The following is a 21,964-nucleotide window of genomic DNA, read 5'->3' on the forward strand; positions in this document are numbered from 1 at the left end:
AGTCCCAGCCGCCTCCCATGGGAGCCCCGGCCTTAAACCCCAACTTATAAGCGAGGGTCTTGCTACCTGCCATCAAACTTGCCTTGGCCAGGCTGCCTCACCCCTCGATGTCAGCCAGTGCCCTGCCATGGCCGGGGCAGGAGGAGGAACCAGGGCTTTGCAGATAGAACTGGGGCAAGGCCTGGCTTTTCCACTCACTAGCAAGTCCCTCAACCTCTCTGGCCCTGTTTCCATAACTGTAAAATGAGGGTAAGTGCTCCGAACTTGTGAGGCTGGGGAGCAGTACTATGTTCTTTTCCCTTTCCCTTCTCCATCCTGGAGAGAGGTCCCAGCGGAACAGTCCCCGCTGGGCTTGTCTGTACTGACAGCTCTCCCCCACCTGCCCCTGCCGGGATCCTCACACCGCCAACTGCTATGGCTCCACTAATAGTCCCCTTCCCTTGGTGGTACATCTGTCCCCCACCACTCTTCCTCTCCCAGTGAGCAGGTCAGATTCCAGGCCCAAGTCTTTCCTGGCCTGATCTATCTTCCCTCCCTCCCTCCCTCCCTCCCTCCCTTCCTTCAATGGAGGCTCTGGAGCCAGACTGCCTGAGGTGAAGCCCTGGCTTTGCCAATTTCTCACTGAGTAGTCGTGGGCAGTTTGCTTAACCTGAGACTATTCACTTAAGCTGAGACTACTAACAGGGCCCCCTTCCCTGTTGTGAAGCTTACGTGACATAATGTACGTGAAGCTTTAGAACACGCTTAACCCTATTGGCTGTTATCATTAACCGATCCATACTCATGTGACAAGCACATATCGAGGTCTTCTAGCAGCTTCTGGGGTCACCCATTGCTCTGGGATCTCTCTTAGGCGAAGGTCAGCCAACCCACCCTCTGAAGCTCTCGGGCAATGGCGGATGCACGCGACAGAACGTTATTGACCGCTAACGCAGACCTAGGCACCTGTCCAGTGGGGAACCAGGGAGGGTGAGATCCACTCCAGGTAAGGGGATGCAGAGGCTGGCTGGGAAAACGTCCCAGAGGAGGCAATGACTGAGTTTCCTCCTTATCCAGAAGGCAGTTACCAAGACCCTCCAGTGGACCACTTGCTGCGTTTTACGCTGAGTCTGGAAGGAGGGGGAGGAGATTTCCAAGTGGACAAGAAAGGCACTCCTGGAAGAGGAAGTAATGTGTTCACAGGTATGGAGCTAAGGAACAGTGTGGCCAGAGGGGACAACTGCAGGCATCTGCGTGTGGACCTCGGAAATCAGGCACAAATCCACCCTGAATCTCAGTGAAACGTGATTCCTCTGGTGCTCAGGTGACGGTGGCCAGCAGGGCCCCCACTGGACAGCTTCTGGCGTCTTCCTGCCTGCCCAGGTGGGGCACCCTGCACAGGGCGGGATGCCGTCGAACAGGACCTCACTCACATTGGGTACGAAGCCGGGCATCAGGGCCTTCTCCCACACCGCGTCCCAGTTCATGTCGGCCAAGTAGGGTGCGCTCTGGACGTCACCGAGGCTGGACAGGCGGCTCTTGGGGTCCTTGGTCAGGAGCTGCAGGCAAAGGGCAAATGTGCTCGCTTGGGCAGTGCACCCCACCGAGGTTTGTGGGGGAATCCGAAGGCGGAGTCTTGGGAAAAGGAAGGTGCCCCGCTTTCTGCGTTCCATGAGTGTCCTGCCCTGTTTGGGCTGCTGTGTTGGAAGCATCACCTACACTCATCTCTTTATAGCCAGAGAGGAACTGAGGGGTCAGGCTGCTGGAAGGTCATCCAGCAATGGACTCTTTGGACAGGGACTAGATTTTCGCCCGCCCTGCTCCCCTTGGGAACTCTCACCCTGTGACATGCCACCTCTCAATGAGGTCTGCAGAGGCTTCCAATTAAAAATAAAAAAGAATTAGCCACCTTCTTTTAGGACTTTCAGCTTGGTAATGGGATGCACAAAAGCATAATAAAATTTCTCCCTGGACAGCTATGAGGTGACCTCTGCAGTCTGATGGAATGGCCTCATTTGTAGCCAAGGGGTCAACTTTTAGCTTCCCTTCAAATGGAGTTTCTGCTAATAAGGGGTGATGCAGTAAAAGAAAAAAAATAGCCGTACATTACCTTGCATCCAGAGGGGTTTTCAGCTTTCAAAACACTAGCTTATCTGGTGCAAGGACACTGACGCTAAAAATGAAAGACGGGGCCCAGCCCTGGGAGGGCCACTCGGTAGCAGCGTGGCCCCGGCTGAGCTGCTGACTGTGTTGTGCATGTTTCCTCCTCCGAAAGTAGGAAGGATAATGGTAACTCTTCCACTTCTGGCTCATGATTCAGATGAGACCCATAGGGGATGGATGAGGACCTGGGACACACCGAGGCAGGATGCCACCCCCAGCTGCTGGCAGGTGGGAGCTGGAATCAGGACCCCCCGCCAGTCGGCTCCCACCTGCCACTGCAGCGAGTGGGCTACAGTCACACCATGGGAGGGGCACCTGGCAGGGTCTCACCTGCTGATCACGGTGGCCTCTCTCTAGGAACTGTCCCCAGAATGACGGGTACAGATTTAAACAGAGATGCTGCTTCAATGCCCAGGGCAGGGCGGCGGTGGAAGGGGGTGGCCACCGTTTAGGGCAGCAGTTAGTTCTCTGACTCCATGAGTGGGTGGGAGGTGGAGGTGTTGGCAGGTGGGTAGAGCTTCCAGGTGATTCCAATCAGCAGTTGGTTAAGGACCACTGATGTCTAAAACCCAGGGGGTGAATCTCCCCTAAAGCAATTTAACTAATGAGTAATTCCCTAAGTCATCTACAGAGTTTGGAGGGATTAAGAGCTGACATCTGGAGTTCAGAGAGCTTGGATTTAAATCCTCCTCTGCCTCTAACAGCCCTGTGGCAGTGAGCGAATGATCTGCTTTCCCGAGCCTCAGTTTTCCCATCTCTACTATGGGGGCACTAACACGACTCCTCTCACAGGGCATGTAAGGACTAAACGAGCAGAGCCCCCATATAACATTCCCCCAACCAGTGCTGGCTGCCGTCATCATAATTCCTTCATTAAAGGTGACTGGCACTGACCACATGCAAGGCTCGACTCTGTGTCTCGGAGGATTCCGAGTGAGTTTAGCTGAATGCCAGCCTCAGAAGGAGGGCGCCACGACCCACTGCCCATGCTGAACTCGAGCTTATCGGAACACAAACAACAGGGCCTGCCCCACCATTTCTGATTCAGCAGGTCTGCGAGTGGAGCCTGAGAATCCGCATTTCCAACAAGTTCCCGGGGGATGCTGGTCCAGGAACCACCTTGGAGAACCACTGCTTTATTCTACTAGCAACTACTAGTTCCCAGGAAAAGTCAGGAGACGCCCAATGTCTTAAAGGTCAGTGAGTTAAAAGATGATTTGTAAAATTTTTCAAGAGCTATATGCATTAAATATTTCTAACTACTAGAAGCTTGTTGTGGAGTGAAAAGAGCCTGTGGGCTTTGTTGTCACAGACGTGACTAAAAGCCACCCTGTCCAGCGGCTTTGTGATCTTGCTGCGGGATGGTGAGAGTGTTTACTACGAGGCATTAGAGCACCGCTGACTTTATTATTTCCACCACTGTCCCGCCATTCGTTTTCTCATTCCTTAATCTGCTGGTCTGCCTGTTACTGCATTGAGTGCCCAGCTCCCTGGCTAGGTGGGCTGGGGGCTGCCCCCTTACCTTCTTCAGCAGGGCAACCATGCCCTTGCACCACGTGGAGGAGTAGTGGACACGCTCCACCTTGAAGATGTTGAGGATCTCATCGATGGGGGTGGCCGAGTGGATTTCATATGGCCTCTGCAACCAAAGGACAACAGGTGGCATCAGAGAGAGAGACCCCACGTGGTTAAAACAGACATAGAGAACACACTTGTGGTTGCCAAGAGGGAGGGGGAGGGGGAGGGATGGAGTGGGAGTTTGGGGGGGGTGGGATGAATTAGGAGATTGGGATTGACATATATACATTATTGATACCATGTATTAAATAGATAACTAATGAGAACCTACTGTATAACACAGGGAACTCTACTCAGTGCTCTGTGGTGACCTAAATGGGAAGGAAATCCAAAAATGAGGGGATATATATGTATGTATAGCTGATTCACTTTGCTGTACAGTAGAAACTAGCACAACATTGTAACGCAATTAGACTCCAATAAATATTTTTAAAAAATAATAAAATAAAGTCAGCTCTGTGCCTTTAAGCTCCAGGCTTAGCCTTAATCTGTTTGTGTGGTTGTGGAGAAACCCAGGTCCTTCGACAAGAATACTGGCACATATTAGGATCCATATTCCATCTGCGTCAGGTAAAGAGCTCTACTGATGCTCGGTTCTCACTCATTGGCCTTAGGATGTCTTGACTCAGAAAACCAAGTGGTCTTTATAAGGTAAAGTAATTACATGTTCTGCTGGTGCAAGTGATTTTGGCAGCAGGGCACTGGATATACTCATTATAGAGTGGAGGTGCACCTCTATTCCAGGAAACTCAGTTTACAAAGATGGCCAATTTACCGAGAAATGGAAGAAACAGGAAAAGAACTGTGGTAGACCTGTTATTTTATTTAAAAAAATTTTTTTATGTCTTTATTGGAGTATAATTGCTTTACAATGGTGTGTTAGTTTCTGTTTATAACAAAGTGAATCAGTTATACATATGTTCCCATATCTCCTCCCTCTTGCATCTCCCTCTCTCCCACCCTCCCTATCCCACCCACCCAGGTGGTCACAAAGCACCGAGCTGATCTCCCTGTGCTATGCGGCTGCTTCCCACTAGCTATCTATTTTACGTTTGGTAGTGTATATATGTCCATGCCACTCTCTCACTTTGTCACAGCTTACCCTTCCCCCTCCCCATAACCTCAAGTCCATTCTCTAGTAGGTCTATGTTTTTATTCCCGTCTTACCCCTAGGTTCTTCATGACATTTATTTTTTCTTAGATTCCATATATATGTGTTACCATATGGTATTTGTCTTTATCTTTCACTCTGTATGACAGACTCTAGGTCCATCCACCTCACTACAAATAACTCAATTTTGTTTCTTTTTATGGCTGAGTAATATTCCATTGTATATATGTGGTACAGCTTCTTTATCCATTCATCCAATGATGGACACTTAGGTTGTTTCCATCTCCTGGCTATTGTAAATAGAGCTGCAATGAACATTTTGGTACATGACTCTTTTTGAATTATGGTTTTCTCAGGGTATATGCCCAGTAGTGGGATTGCTGGGTCATATGGTAGTTCTTTTTGTAGTTTTTTAAGGAACCTCCATACTGTTCTCCATAGTGGCTGTACCAATTCACATTCCGACCTGCAGTGCAAGAGTGTTCCCTTTTCTCCACACCCTCTCCAGCATTTATTGTTTCTAGATTTTTTGATGATGGCCATTCTGACCGGTGTGAGATGATATCTGATTGTAGTTTTGATTTGCATTTCTCTAATGATTAATGATGTTGAGCATTCTTTCATGTGTTTGTTGGCAATCTGTATATCTTCTTTGGAGAAATGTCTATTTAGGTCTTCTGCCCATTTTTGGATTGAGTTGTTTGTTTTTTTGTTATTGAGCTGCATGAGCTGCTTGTAAATTTTGGAGATTAATCTTTTGTCAGCTGCTTCATTTGAAAATATTTTCTCCCATCCTGAGGGTTGTCTTTTGGTCTTGTTTATGGTTTCCTTTGCTGTGCAAAAGCTTTGAAGTTTCATTAGGTGCCATTTGTTTATTTTTGTTTTTATTTCCATTTCTCTAGGAGGTGGGTCAAAAAGGATCTTGCTGTGATTTATGTCATAGAGTGTTCTGCCTATGTTTTCCTCTAAGAGTTTGACAGCTTCTGGCCTTATATTTAGGTCTTTAGTCCATTTTGAGATTAATTTTGTGTATGGTGTTAGGGAGTGTTCTAATCTCATACTTTTACATGTACCTGTCCAGTTTTCCCAGCACCACTTATTGAACAGGCTGTCCTTTCTCCACTGTACATTCCTGCCTCCTTTATCAAAGATAAGGTGACCATATGTGCGTGGGTTTATCTCTGGGCTTTCTATCCTGTTCCATTGATCTATATTTCTGCTTTTGTGCCAGTACCATACTGTCTTGATTACTGTAGCTTTGTAGTATAGTCTGAAGTCAGGGAGCCTCATTCTTCCAGCTCCGTTTTTCGTTCTCAAGATTGCTTTGGCTATTCGGGGTCTTTTGTGTTTCCATACAAATTGTGAAATTTTTTGTTCTAGTTCTGTGAAAAATGCCAGTGGTAGTTTGATAGGGATTGCATTGAATCTGTAAATTGCTTTGGGTAGTAGAGTCATTTTCACAATGTTGATTCTTCCAATCCAAGAACATGGTATATCTCTCCATCTATTTGTATCATCTTTAATTTCATTCATCAGTGTCTTATAATTTTCTGCATACAGGTCTTTTGTCTCCTTAGGTAGGTTTATTCCTAGGTATTTTATTCTTTTTGTTGCAATGGTAAATGGGAGTGTTTCTTTAATTTCTCTTTCAGATTTTTTGTCGTTAATGTATAGGAATGCAAGAGACTTCTGTGCATTAATTTTGTATCCTGCTACTTTACCAAATCCATTGATTAGCTCTAGTAGTTTTCTGGTAGCATCTTTAGGATTCTCTATGTATAGTATCATGTCACCTGCAAACAGTGACAGCTTTACTTCTTCTTTTCCGATTTGGATTCCTTTTATTTCCTTTTCCTCTTGGATTGCTGTGGCTAAAACTTCCAAAACTATGTTGAATAAGAGTGGTGAGAGTGGGCAACCTTGTCTTGTTCCTGATCTTAGTGGAAATGCTTTCTGTTTTTCACCATTGAGGATGATGTTGGCTGTGGGTTTGTCATATATGGCCTTTATTATGTTGAGGAAAGTTCCCTCTATGCCTACTTTCTGCAGGGTTTTTACCATAAATTGGTGTTGAATTTTGTCAAAAGCTTTCTCTGCATCTATTGAGATGACCATATGGTTTTTCTCCTTCAATTTGTTAATATGGTGTATCACGATGATTGATTTCCGTATATTGAAGAATCCTTGCATTCCTGGAATAAACCCCACTTGATCATGGTGTATGATCCTTTTAATGTGCTGTTGGATTCTGTTTGCTCGTATTTTGTTGAGGATTTTTGCATCTATGTTCATCAGTGATATTGGCCTGTAGTTTTCTTTCTTTGTGACATCCTTGTCTTGTTTTGGTATCAAGGTGATGGTGGCCTCGTAGAAGGAGTTTGGGAGTGTTCCTCCCTCTGCTATATTTTGGAAGAGTTTGAGAAAGATAGGTGTTAGCTCTTCTCTAAATGTTTGATAGAATTTGCCTGTGAAGCCATCTGGTCCTGGGCTTTTGTTTGTTGGAAGATTTTTTTTTTTTTTTTTTTTTTTTTGCGGTACGCGGGCCTCTCACTGTTGTGGCCTCTCCCGTTGTGGAGCACAGGCTCTGGACGCAGAGGCCCAGCGGCCGTGGCTCACGGGCCTAGCCGCTCCGCGGCACGTGGGATCCTCCCGGACCAGGGCACGAACCCATGTCCCCTGCATCAGCAGGCGGGCTCTCAACCACTGCGCCACCAGGGAAGCCCTTGTTGGAAGATTTTTAATCACAGTTTCAATTTCAGTGCTTGTGATTGGTCTGTTCATATTTTCTATTTCTTCCTGATTCAGTCTTGGCAGGTTGTGCGTTTCTAAGAATTTGTCCATTTCTTCCAGGTTTTCCATTTAATTGGCATAGAGTTGCTTGTAGTACTCTCTCATGATCTTTTGTATTTCTGCAGTGTCAGTTGTTACTTCTCCTTTTTCATTTCTAATTCTATTGATTTGAGTCTTCTCCCTTTTTTCTTGATGAGTCTGGCTAATGGTTTATCAATTTTGTTTATCGTCTCAAAGAACCAGCTTTTAGTTTTATTGATCTTTGCTATCGTTTCCTTCATTTCTTTTTCATTTATTTCTGATCTGATCTTTATGATTTCTTTCCTTCTGATAACTTTGGGGTTTTTTTGTTCTTCTTTCTCTAATTGCTTTAGGTGCAAGGTTAGGTTGTTTATTCGAGATGTTTCCTGTTTAAGGTAGGATTGTATTGCTATAAACTTCCCTCTTAGAACTGCTTTTGCTGCATCCCATAGGTTTTGGGTTGTCGTGTCTCCACTGTAATTTGTTTCTAGGTATTTTTTGATTTCCTCTTTGATTTCTTCAGTAATCACTTCGTCATTAAGTAGTGTATTGTTTAGCCTCCATGTGTTTGTATTTTTTTACAGATCTTTTCCTGTAATTGATATCTAGTCTCATAGTGTGGTTGGAAAAGATACTTGATACAATTTCAATTTTCTTAAATTACCAAGGCTTGATTTGTGACCCAAGATATGATCTATCCTTGAGAATGTTCCATGAGCACTTGAGAAAAATGTGTATTCTGTTGTTTTTGGATGGAATGTCCTATAAATATCAATTAAGTCTATCTTGTTTAATGTATCATTTAAAGCTTGTGTTTATTTATTTCCATTTTGGATGATCTGTCGACTGGTGAAAGTGGTGTGTTAAAGTCCCCTACTATGAATGTGTTACTGTCAATTTCCCCTTTTATGGCTGTTAGTATTCGCCTTATGTATTGAGGTGCTCCTATGTTGGGTGCATAAATATTTACAATTGTTATATATTCTTGGATTGATCCCTTGATCATTATGTAGTGTCCTTCTTTGTCTCTTCTAATAGTGTTTATTTTAAAGTCTATTTTGTCTGATATGAGAATTGCTACTCCAGCTTTCTTTTGATTTCCATTTGCATGGAATATCTTTTTCCATCCCCTCACTTTCAGTCAGTACGTGTCCCTAGGTCTGAAGTGGGTCTCTTGTAGACAGCATATATATGGGTCTTGTTTTTGTATGCATTCAGCCAGTCTGTGTCTTTTGGTGGGAGCATTTAATCCATTTACATTTAAGGTAATTATCGATATGTATGTTCCTATTCCCATTTTCTTAATTGTTTTGGGTTTGTTATTGTAGGTCTTTTCCTTCTCTTGTGTTTCTTGCCTAGAGAAGTTCCTTTAGCATTTGTTGTAAAGCTGGTTTGGTGGTGCTGAACTCTCTCAGCTTTTGCTTGTCTGTAAAGGTTTTAATTTCTCCACCAAATCTGAATGAGATCCTTGCTGGGTAGAGTAATCTTGGTTGTAGGTTTTTCTCCTTCATCACTTTAAATATGTCCTGCCAGTCCCTTCTGGCTTTAAGAGTTTCTGTTGAAAGATCAGCTGTTAACCTTATGGGGATTCCCTTGTGTGTTATTTGTTGTTTTTCCCTTGCTGCTTTTAATATGTTTTCTTTGTATTTAATTTTTTACAGTTTTATTAATATGCGTCTTGGCGTGTTTCTCCTTGGCTTTATCCTGTATGGGACTCTCTGTGCTTCCTGGGCTTGATTAACTATTTCCTTTCCCATATTAGAGAAGTTTTCAACTATAATCTCGTCAAATATTTTTTCAGTCCCTTTCTTTTTCTCTTCTCCTTCTGGGACCCCTATAATTCGAATGTTAGACAGCCCCCAGACTGTCTTTCTGACTGCTGGTCAGTCTAAGATGTTTGCTGTGTCAGCCTCAGCTGCCCTTCCCAGTCTCTGCTCACATGGTTTCCCAAGCAACTCATATATGATCCCCCTTAACGCTTCCTCCCTCAGAAATTCTTCCCTGCTCCCCTAAGAGCAGTCATCAGCATTGTCTCTGCAGCTACCTGTCTCAGAATCATCACCGCGTGCACATTTATGTAGCAGTCAGCATCCCTCCTGTGCGCTGGACGCCGCGTGTGCTCCGCCTACATTTGCTCCTGGAATCCCCACGGTGACCCCGCAGGCCGGCCTCATCATCCCCATTTCATGAAGGAGGAAGCCAGGGCTCAGATGAGTTAAGTGACTAAGGCGGAATCACAGCATCAAGGCACACGGGGTGTGGATGGGAGCCCGGACCTCTGCCCACCGGGCCAGGGACCTCCCCACTAACCGTCAGCAGCCACATGTGACTCAGCTCCTCTCCCAGGGCCTGTCTCCACCTTGAGAGGTGCTAAGTTGGAAAGGATGCAGACCTGCCAGCAGGCCCCCCGCATGGGAATCAGAGAGACCAGGGGAGGGGAGCTGACATTGACCGAGTGCCGATCCTTTATCAGTCACAGAGCTGGGTAATTTGCATCGTCAGAATCACTTAATATTCGCAGCCACGCTGTTGGGTAGGTGTTACTGTTATTATTATTTTTTCGGTTAACAGATGAGGATTCTGAGCATTTGGTCTGTCTGTTGGCCTTGGTTAAGATCACAGACAAGGTGCCTGGTAGAGCCAGGGTTTGAACCTGTGAATTCTTCTAAGATCCTCTTTCTGTGTTACGAGGAGGCAGCTTTCAGTTGAGTAAGAGGAAAATCTTTCTAGCCATTAGGGCTTTAAAAAAAATGAAACACGTTCTTTCTGGATATAAGAGCCCTGTGCATGCGGAGGAAAACCAGTGGACAGGTGGGTGACACTGCCAGGAAACCATCAAGGAGCCTGGTAGGTGGGGAAACAGGGGCTGGGTAAGACCTTTAAGTCCCTTCTCTGGGTCAGTGGATGAGAAACCTCCCTCTCCTCTCTGTCCCCATGGGGTTCTCTCCAGGGGGTGTGGTCACAGTCCCTGAGACAACTGTGCTCAAAAGGGAACTCTCCAAGTGGTGCCTTCTTTCTTCTTTTTTTTTTTTTTTACATCTTTATTGGAGTATAATTGCTTTACAATGGTGTGCTACTTTCTGCTTTATAACAGAGTGAATCAGTTATACATATACATATGTTCCCATCTCTCTTCCTTCTTGCGTCTCCCTCCCTCCAACCCTCCCTATCCCACCCCTCTAGGTGGTCACAAAGCACCGAGCTGATCTCCCTGTGCTATGCAGCTGCGTGGTGCTTCTTGAGTCTTTTTTTTTTTTTTTTTACTTAGCAGGTCTCAGGGTGAGAACTGAGATTCTTGTTTGGGTTCATAGGAAAGTTGGGTACAAGTTACTCCCCTCGTCTGGGCTACAGGATCCAAGCAGGCTCACAGAATTCTCTGCATTGAAATTTCAAGCCCACTGATGACACTCCACTCCTCTGCTCTCCTGATAGAGCATTTCGGGAGAGATGTCTCTTTCTGCTCTAAGACTAGAGCATGCCTGGGTCCCTGGCTAACATACCATATTAATACCTTCAATCTCCCACCTTTCATTTCTAACGCTTTCCAACTCTATGATCTTAGAATATGTGTTCGAAAATTCCCATCATGACTTTCATCTTTTGGAGGTAAGGAGCCCCCTGGATCCTGAGGGAATCAAGGAACAGGGGGTGATCACCTATCAGGGATGCTGTCACTGACATGATGGAGGAATTTCAACGAGGAAGGATAACTTCTAAATTCACACAGTCCATGGAAAAATATGAGTGTTTTTCAGTATAGCTTTTGGACTTAATGTGATCGTTTCCAGGATTAAAAAAACAGAATCAACTATTTGCATAAACCCATTGTGTTTCAGGTCAAAGATGAACAGACCAAGATATCTGGGAGACAGAGTCACACCAACCCATAACAGGCATTCTTGTTCACTCTGTCCCCACACCAAAGCCCCGATCCCACCATGGGACCCTCCCTCTTCTATTAAAAGTGGCATTGGATCCCTAAGCAGAAAACTCAGATACACTGAAAATGAAACGTTTTATTTTGAAGCCCTTGGGGCTTTCTGCCAAGTCATCATCTTTGACTGTTCTGACTTGTGTTCTGGCAGAAAATACACTTTCTGCTGGCAAACGACCAATCATGCTTAGGTCAACTGCTTGCCAAGGTCATTTGTATGATTGATTCCGTGATAAACATCATCTGGTGATGTCTGTGTTCTCTGGTTCATACAAATATCATGGGGACCCTCATGTCCCCTCCTGGAGCATGTATATTAAAGAACCAGTACACGACAAAGGAACCAGCCAGGGAGGTGGGGAGAGATGAATTGTTTTCATTCAGTGCCCGAGAAAACTCACAAGTTCACATACATATTTTTTGCTTTCTAACAACATCATGTACTGTAGTATGTTTTTGAGGAATTCAGGGGAAATCACTGAGATCAAGAGAGACCCCAGTTGCTTGAACCACACGGTGATAACTAATGACACTCACATAGCTTGTATGGTTTTCACACAGCTGCCATCATTCATTCCCTCATTCATTCCCACCAGTTATCACTGTGCACTGGGGGCTCCTGCCCTCAAGGGGCACCGTCTACCCGCCTTAATATGCATATATGCAGATGACCGTGAGACACTGGTAAAGCAGCATCCAGTGGGAGGAACTGACTCTCTACGCTGTGTGCTGGGTGCTGGAGCTATAAGGTGGGTCATACGCAAACTGAGTGTCCCAGTCTAGGGGTGCATCGATCCCAGGATAACTTCAGCACCACAGAATAGACTGAGAGGATGTTCCTATCCCCATTGTATGAAGGGGAAACCATGGTCCTGAGAGGTTAAATGGCGTCATTTTCAAATGATACTTGTGTAAAAAAAAAAAAAGCCTCGAAATTCGTTTGTCATAATTCTTTTTGCTAAAATAAAACTGCGTTATTAGTTGCCAAATAGCTCCATTAGTCATCTTCAGCTTTTAAATTTAAAAGAAATAAAACAAAAATACGTATTGAATGCCCCATTTTTACAGGACACTGAGCTAAGTATTCGGGGAAGGTTGGAACTAAAATAACAACAACAAAAAACCAAGCTGGAAAGCTGGGCACGGGAGCCTCATGTTGTGGGTTGAAAGACGACAGCATTTGAAATCATGACACCAAGATGCTTTGGGTGTTTGAGCTGCCACGGATCAGCTGCTGAGCTTCACACAAGACCCTGCCCCTCTGGACATCCCTGTCCCCGTGAGTAGAATGAGGGGCTGGACCAGAAGCTTGTTAAGAGCTTTCTAATGCTCAGGACCTTGGAGTTGGCACACAGGCAATCAGGACTGACACCCAGGGCCGGCATGGTGCACATCCAGCGGCAGGGCCATTCCACCCCACCCAAGCCTGGTAGAAGCTGAGCCCCCCACTTCCACAGCCCTCGCGTTCACCACACAGGCGCACATCTTACCCAGCCCCGCAGCAGCTCGTAGGCCGTGACACCCAGGGACCACCAGTCAACGGGGTAGGAGTACCCAGGGCCTCCGTCCACATACACCTGGAACACTTCCGGGGCTGCCAAAGACAGGACAAAAGAACATTACTGCGCATCTCACTTTACACTCATTGCCTGTTACAGAGAGGACACGGGGCCAGGAACCCAGCTTTTGGATGGCAAAGCCAGTACTCCATCTGCTATGCCACGTGGTTTCTGCACTCCGTAAGTCACGAGGTGGCTAGAGAACAAGGTGCAGGCATCACAGGAAACACCGGTGTGACACCTGGGACAGAATACAAATGGGGCAACCCAAGTGTGCTGTGGAGGGCCGTCTGTCGGGGAGGGTCAGGGAAAGTCTGGGGAGGAGGAGGGTTTGCTGGAGCATGAATCACGGTCACAGCCCGGGGATTAAAGTCTGAGTTAAGAAGAAGAAACTGCACCCCAAGGGGCTAAGAACCTTGCTAAACCTGGCCCCAACACCAGGTCAGGTGTCCCAGCAACTAGGATGCTCAGAGCCCTTTGTGCCTGGTGCCTGCCTCAGGTACGGTTTTATTTTAGCGTAGGTGGGATCGCATATGAAATATCCAGGATAAGTATATGCACAGGGACAGAAGACAGATCGTGGGTTGCCAGGGGCCGGGAGGGGGGATGGGGAGCAACTGCTCACTGGGTTTCCTCTGCGGTGATGAACGTTCTGGAACTAGAGGTGGTGGTTACACAGCATTGTGAACGTACTAAATGCCACTCTGTGTGAAAACAGTTCATTTTACGTTATGTGAATTTCACCTCAATAAATAAACAAGTGGAGGGTGGAGGCCCGTGGGTGACGGATCCTCACTCCTCAGGGAGCTGCAGCTGTTCCAGGGTCCCCCGGCCCTGCTGCTTCCTAAGCTAATGGGCGGTGGGTTCATCACTGCCTCACCCCCAACTCATCAGGCCAGGAGTTGCATCTCCAGCTCTAATTGTTCATATTGGCTTCCAGGAAAGTCTTGGGAAATGTGGATCATTTCTAGCAAATTAATTTGTAGATATAATTCCATTTTACAGGGGTCAGAGCAGCCAAACTCTCTCGCAGGGAACCAGGACATGCTGTGTTTAAAGACATCTCGACTCAATTTTCAGACTGGCATTCAGACGGCGTGGGATTGGGGAGGGCCAGATGAGGCAGATGAGGGCAGACGTGGACGCTCGAATCTGGGCTCTGGATCGGCAGCTGGACTGCTGAACCTGACCAGCGGGCAGATCTCAGCTGCCCTCTAGAGACCCTCTCCATTTACTTTGTATTTTCTAGCACTTTCACCCGAGGGTTCTCCTTTCCTCTTCACAACAACCCTCAGGGCCGTGTTATCATTTGACACATTTTACCGAAGAGGTTCAGAGAGGGACAGCGGTGCACAGGAAGTTACACGGCAGGGACGTTCAGAGCTGAGGTGCGCCTTATACACTGGTCGAATCGCAGTTTGAAATAAGGTTCGTATCAACATTTGAGTACAGAAACATACCCAGTCTACGTTGGGGAAGATGTGATTGGGAGTTTGAGGAAATGGGTAATTTGAGCTTCCCAAAGGAAGCAACATGGTGTGATGGGAAACAGGAAGAAGGTCAGTGGGGCTGGAGCTGAATTAACAAGTTCTATTTGCCTCAGTTTTGTAAAACATGAACAAGAATCAACAGTGTGTTCATAGGGTTCTTATGAGGATTAAGGAACAACGCAGGCTGAGAGCTAAGCTGGATGCCTGGCTGGCCTATTGTGAGTGTTCCGGGAATCTTGGGCATGGTTTTTATTACTAGAATTGTCATTCAAACCTCCTCTTCTGACCGTGCTCAGCCTCGCCACGGTCCACGCAGTCGCCTGGGAGGCGTGCTAAACTTCATCGTCCTCAGCCTCATGACCATCAGTCTACAGACCCGCTGAGTTTGGCATTTCCAGCACCTTTCTGTCTGCCCCTTCCTATCGATCCTAGATCAACCTGAATGCAAAGGTGGCAATCATACCTGTTCAGTAAACATCTAGTGAGAAAATATTTGATTTCCTAGCAGCTCCAGGCACTGAGCTGTGCTATTCTGCATCCCACTGGGAGCCTGAGGCTGAGCTCCAACCCAGAGGGGCTTCCTTCCCTGCACCCCAGTCTGTGTACTTGTCCTTCTTCCCTCCCTGCTGAGGGTTCCAGGACAGAAGGAGCCACATCATACTGGTCTGTGCATGTGTAGATGTAATTCTACAGAACCAGGGCCTCGACAGCTGCTGGCCCAGCCCATGTGCTCAGTGAGGGAGGCAGGGACATGCCCAGGAGTGCAGGCGAGGCTGCGTGCCCAGGTGTCCCCATAAATCCTTGTGGTGCCTGGCAGCCCCATGCCCATCTGGAATTCAGGGTAGAAGCAGCAGCTGACCAATTCTGTCCTGGCTGTTGTGACCAACCAAGTGACAAACGTCTGCAGCCTGTGACCCCACTCCCAGAGAAGGTGACAGTCTCTCCTCCCTTGCACAGCTGGGGCTGAGAGAACATAAACAACCTTTATGTCACAATCCATATGCCACCAGAACGGCTGCTTTAGTGGCCTGGATCAGTGCTTAGAGGCGAGGGCATCATACAGGATTAGAGCTTGAAGGACAGGTACAAGACACAGACCTGTCACCATCATTTCATCATGAATGAATGAGTATGGAAACTACAGCTTGCCAGGTGCTTTGTTAAGGATTTTACACGTACTACTTCTCTTCATCCTCCCAACTGCCCAATAAAACAAGTCTACAATGATCTCCACATTCCAGATGAAGAGGCAGAGACATGAAGGGGTGTAGTTGGGTGAAGTGTCCCCAAAAGATATGTCCAAGTACCTGTGAACGGGGCCTTATTTGGAAATAGGGACTTTGCAGATGTCATTAATACAGACGTCAGGATAAAGCCATCCCGGATTCAGGGTGGACCCTTCCTAGATTCAATGGCTGATGCCTTTCTAAGAGAAAGAAGAGGTGGATTTGAGAGAAAGAGAAAGCCGTGGGAGGAGACAGAGCCTGGAGGGATGCGGCCACAAGCCAAGGAAGCCCTGGAGCCCCCGGAAGCTGCAAGAGCCTCTCCTACATCTCCGAGGGAGCACGGCTCTGCAGACACCTTGATATTGAACTACTGGCTTCCAGAACTGTGAGTGAATGAATTTCTGTTGCTCCAAGCCACCACATTTGTGGGACTTTGTTGTGCAGCCCTAGGAGACTAGTAAGAGGGGCTGGGAACTTGCTCCACGTCAGCCAGCTGGGATGGCAGAGCTGGGATTAGCCTCTCTCAGTATCTGATTCCAAAGTTCTTTCTCCTATACTGAGGTGACTTCCAGGGGTGATGGACTTACCTGAGGATGGGTCCTGATGAAAGCTGCCACCTTCCTTCCCTCTGTCCCAGAGCCTGGAACTCAGCCAAGTACATGGTAGGCACTTAATCAATGCATGTCAATTTCACCCTGGGGCCATACAGCTGGTCCAGCACATTGCTTGCCTGCTTCAGAAGTAGAGACAGCTCACAGCCTAGGACTGTCAGCACAGCAGGGGTGCAGGGTCCCTTGGAAACCATCTTGTCATCGTCCCCTCTGTGTTAGAATTGGCCACCGGGCTTGAGGGGCGACAGTGGCTTGCCTTGGCCACAACTCACCAACTCAGGGCTCAAGTCAGAACTCCTGGTCCTGACTTCCAGGTTCAGGGAGTTCCCATTATTGGAACAGTTAAATTCAGCCATCAATGCCGGATGACTCTCCCTCCTCAGCTCCTGTATCCCCTTCCTCCTCTTCGCCAACACATGGCCCTTGTTCAGATCTCCATTCCTTCCTCCTGGTCTCCTGCACTAGCTTCTCCACCCGTCCTCTGGCTTCCAGAGTCTCCTTCTCCAGTCCGTCCTTGCTTCTGGGGGAGTTAGCTTTCTGATATGCAACTCAGACCACAGCAGTACCCTGCCTCAAGGTCTTCCTATGACGATGGCTGTTTCACAATCTGTATTCCCAGGAATGCCACCAGCCATGTTAGGCTCATAGATTTTGGAGGAGAAATGATTCTGAGGTCAAACATGTCTGGGAAATGACGAGGTTCAATTGCGTTCTTTCTCGTAGACTTCTTAGCGCCTTTAATGACTCAATAGCAAGCATGGTTTGGAAACGTATTAGACTTGATCCTGGAATCTTTTTGATTTTTCAGTGGAACAGTACAAAGTGCTAGGGCTGGAAACCCATGTGGCCTAGAGGGTGGCTTAAATTCTGTAGCCCCTCAGCTCCTACCTGTAGATCTTCTAAGCTGTATTATGGCCCAGGAGTTGCCCATGGCCACCTTGGGCTCCAGCTGCACACGCTGCTTGCCGTTCCTAGAACACCCTGTCTGTCTATCTGTCTCTTTTTCTCTCCCCTAATCCACCAGGTTCTCTCACAAAGGGTGCAGCTTCAGAGTTACCACTTCTAGGAACCGAATACGTACCATTCTGCAGGCTTCTTTACATCTGTCATGTATTCCTCAAAATACATCTCTGCTATTATCATTTTCTTATCATTCCCCTCCCTCCAGACTAGATTAGAGCTTCCTCTTTATCCCCACCTCCCCCAGGCATCTCTTGATTTTTACATTCCGGCTGCATTTTTGCTTATTTGTTTGCTTCTTGCTAGACTTTAAGCTCCCTGAGGGCAGGGATGGTCATGTTCTCCCTGGCTCCCCAAGTCTTGCCTGGCATGAAGAAGACAGGTGGGCAAGGTTTGTTGACTGACTAAATAAATGAATGATCGTATATAAAAAAAAAAGCAAACAACACCAGTACAGCCCTCGCTATGTGTCAAGCCCTGTTCTAAGTTCTTGACACACTGCTAATAAAAATAGCTCATCTCTCTGGAGCATCTGTCATGCACCAAACTTTGTTTTAAGAGTTTAGCATTAAACTCATTTAATTTATTTAATCTAATTTAATTTACTAATTTAATTTACTTATTTAATTTACTAATTTATTTACTAATATAATTTAGTAATAAATTATAGTAGTAGTAAAATAAATTTACTAATTTATTTAATTTACTAATTTAATTTACTAATTTAATTTAGTTTAGCATTTAACTCATTTAATCTTCACAATGACGTGCCATTTGGCTAGCTGCAGCTGAGTCTCACTGAGGAAAGGACCAGGAGGTTCTGGGCTGATGCTGGCAAGGCTAGGACTGGGGGTTCCCTGCAGCAGAGTGAGTGATGAAGGAACCCTGAAGGGGGAGCCCAGGACAGCAAACGACAAACCAAGCAGATAGCTGAAGTTGGCTATGGCCTCACCCAGAAAGGATGTCCAGGGTCCAAGGTCTGGGTACACCTGCAGGGGTGATGGATAAATGAAATTTCCCAAGGTCTTCCAGAAAGAAAAACAACTAAAACTCCTTGCAATGCCCTGGTGGGGTAAGGGCCAGCCCTGAACCTATTTTGAGCCATTGAAAATGCCCACTGTAACCATCATCGTCATGCACAAAACAGTCATGCAGAGCTTTCTAGGGCACAAAGGTTCCTTCATAATTACCCACACCCATGCTCAAAGCACCCTAAGCCCCAGATGAAGAAACGGATGCACAGAGAGGTAAAGGGGCAAGTTCAGGGCCGTGGAGACAGCAAGTGGAAGAGCGTGGACTGGAAAGCTGCTCTTACCACTTTCAAGGGGCGCTCAATACAGCTGTTCCATTATTATCACGAGCAGTGGTTTTCTTTACAACACCAAGAGCTGCATTATTAATGTGGCCGTTTGTTGAGCATCTACCATGTGCTAGAAGCTCTTCAAGTTTCTTTACACATATTATTTACTCCTCAGGAAAGCTAACATTTATGGAACACTTTCTATAGTTTCACATGCATTATCTCATTTTATCCTCAGAAGGAATTTGAGAGGCGAGTACGATCATGATCTCCATCTGAGAAAGCCAGGCTTGGAGAGGTGACACAGCTACCGTGGCTCTGAGCCTCATTTGAACCCAGGCCTCCCCCGTTTTCTGGGGTCATCCAGAATGACGACCAGACCTTGCCCTGTCTCCTTCAAACTCCAGACATTGCACCATCTTTATGTATATGCTGAAAATGAAAATGATGTATCATAAAACAGATATACATATACACACAATATATATACTCTATATGTTCTATATGCCAAAATCTCTCCACGGTCAATGCATTAAATCTGTGAATTCAATTGGAACGAAAATCCAGAGTATTTACGAAGGTCCGGGTATTCTAAAATTAGGAAATTAAGGTTTCAACATAGTCCAAAAGCAAAAAAACCATGTGGTTCGCCATTAACATGCACATTAATAAAAGTGGCTGTTGAATCACATTCCCCAGCAACACCTGTTTCCTTCCACGCTACATCCCCAGGATCCTTCACGGTGTGCATGCATGTTGCACGGTCCATGGATAGCTGTGAGCCCACGAATGAATACACTGGGGGGAAATCGGGCTGCACGGAAGCTGCTTCCCCAGCACGGCCAGTGGCATGGATAGATCAGCCCCACTTCCCACTAACCTTTTCTACCAGTAGCTGAGCAATTCTGTCAGTGCAGGTTTTAAATGGAAAGTGAGTCTGGATTCCAAGGGACATCAGAGAATTGGCCTTCCAGAAAAGCAAGAACATGGGGTGTCGTCTGAAAGAGATCACCCCGAGGCAATGTAAATATGCATGTGGTGGGCTTTGCCCCCTATCCTCACCACACAGAGTTTACTTCCTCATTAGACTAAAAATATGGAGAAAAACCACAGAAACCACCTAAGTTATAATTATTGGTCTGATGCCTTAGCTCTATGAATATTCCTGAAGGCTCTGATTGCTGCAGCGGAGTGTGACAATGCTATTCAATGTCTAGCTTACAAGCTGACTGGCTTCCAGGATCGGTTTCTACAGGTAATTGCATCCTTCTGGACTGGGAACATAGAATTACCGCATTTCAGCCTAGAGGGGACCTTCAAGGTAATTTCCTTCCTCCCCTACCTTTTGTAGGTGAGGAAGCCGAAGCCTATTGGAGGAGTTCCATGGCTTCCAGCCCAGCTGGGACCAGAGCCCAGTTCTGCTGTCCACTGAGCCTTTCTGTGGCTCACACATCCGGCTGGCAGGATGTGCGAGATCTGGACACATCTACCTTGAAGCCGCACAGGCATGGCACATTCAATCTGTTCAAGCCAAACTCTCCCTCTCCAACGGCCCCTTCTCCTGCGTTCTCAGCCTCTGTTGATGGGCTGCTCAGTTGTGCAAGTCAGAAACGTGGGAGTCTCATGGACCCTGCCCCTCGTCCAGCCTATGTTTTGGATCATGTGATTAATTCTCAAGACTCATCATTTTTCCCTTCCAGAATCTTCCTGTCTTCTCTGGTCCTTTTTCACTTCTGCTTGGACTCATGACAGCTCCTCCCCTACCCCAGCCTGGGCCCCTGTAATCCCACTACACTTACTCCTCAAACACCTTTCTAAGTCAGTAGAATCAGTGGAACGGAGAGACGGAAGGTGTGAGTGTAGTGATTATTCAACCTGAACCTGAACCCCAGCTCCCAGGCTTACTGCCACAGTGGCCTCAGGCAAAATGCCTAATGTCTTATTTGTACCTTGGTTTTCCTCATCTGTAAAAAGGAATAACGATGTCTGCTACATCAAGTTATTGAGAAGAGAAAATGAAGTTCTGTATGTATTTATTGAGCACAAAGTAAGTGCTCAATAAATGCAATCTAACATTGTTGTCATTTTATTATCATTCACATGTTCAAATCACTTAATTAAAATATTTCCAAATTTTTCTATTTACTGTAGAATAATGGTCAAACTCCTTAGCATGAAAAATTCCTAAAAATAGGTTCCAACCTCCTCATATTTTGGCCACTATCTTTATTATACCCATTGGGCCAACTTCAAAGAATAGGACACACTTTATGTTTAATCTTCTATGACTTGACTGGTAATCTTTACCCTATTTTTTATACTCATGAACTCCTACTCATACTTCAAAACCCAGACCAAATTTTACACCTTCTGTGGAGTGTTCTTCAAGTCCCTTCCTGTTTCTCAGTTCCCTTCTTTTCCCCTCTCTTGGCCAAGTACATCAGTGTTCTGGATTCTCACCAACCCCTTGTTGGTTCCTCCCTTGCAGCACTGATCATGCCGTACTGCAATTAAGGATATACATGTCCACCGTTCTCACTGGACTGTGAGCTCTTTGAATAGGGGTATGACTAAGTCAGGGCCAAAACGTCAGGGATTAGCACAAAGCTATATGTGAGTCATTTAGAACAAGGACTGACACAAAGCAAGTTCCAAATAGATGTGAGCTAGTTATTATTATATCAATTCATTATTGAATGGGAAATGAAATGCACACATAAATGAAAGACCAACTCACAAATGTACATGTTGTACATGTTCCCCAAATGATTCAAGAGCTCCATCATCATTCTTTGATGAGAGTGTGTGGAAAAGCTGTGGAAAGCAGAGATGAGCAGGGTGCCTGGCCTCTGTCTGGATCCCTTGGGGGCAATTCATGTTTCTTTGGCTTTTTATCTTGGCAAATGAACTCAGATATTAATTTGAGACGAAATGAATCTGCTGCATCAGTCTGATAATTTCTTTCTATCTGGTGATGCTAGTAGTGTTAATGGTAACAGAAGAGTCGTTTCATTAAGGTATGTAAGACGCTGCTCAGGTGTGGACCAGTAGGACCTCACCTGTCTGCATGAGAAAAGGAACAGCAGGGAAAGTTTAACTGGCTGAGAAGCTCTGATGAGGTACAGAAATCAATGGTGCACCAGTATCAGAAAACTACTTCATGTTAAATGTGTCAGATTAAATTAGTAAATTAGAAAAGAAGACCCTTGGAAAGTTTTCAGAGAGAATGATGGAAAGTGCTA

General features: G+C 46.0%; 1 protein-coding gene across 2 annotated transcripts in view; it reads right to left on the minus strand.

Moving 5' to 3' along the window:
* The window catches only part of STK32B (serine/threonine kinase 32B), a 342,731-nt gene that overhangs the window by 22,354 nt on the left and 298,413 nt on the right, over positions 1 to 21,964 (minus strand). For both annotated transcript variants that reach the window (XM_019928052.3, XM_019928051.3), the window contains 3 exons: positions 13,067 to 13,170; positions 3,665 to 3,781; positions 1,413 to 1,538 (listed from right to left, as the gene is read on the minus strand). In XM_019928052.3, the coding sequence (XP_019783611.1) occupies positions 1,413 to 1,538; positions 3,665 to 3,781; positions 13,067 to 13,170 (347 nt within the window). The remainder of the gene's footprint in view (positions 1 to 1,412; positions 1,539 to 3,664; positions 3,782 to 13,066; positions 13,171 to 21,964) is intronic.

This window comes from Tursiops truncatus, chromosome 5 (genome assembly GCF_011762595.2).
Source record: "Tursiops truncatus isolate mTurTru1 chromosome 5, mTurTru1.mat.Y, whole genome shotgun sequence".
Lineage (NCBI taxonomy): Eukaryota > Metazoa > Chordata > Mammalia > Artiodactyla > Delphinidae > Tursiops > Tursiops truncatus.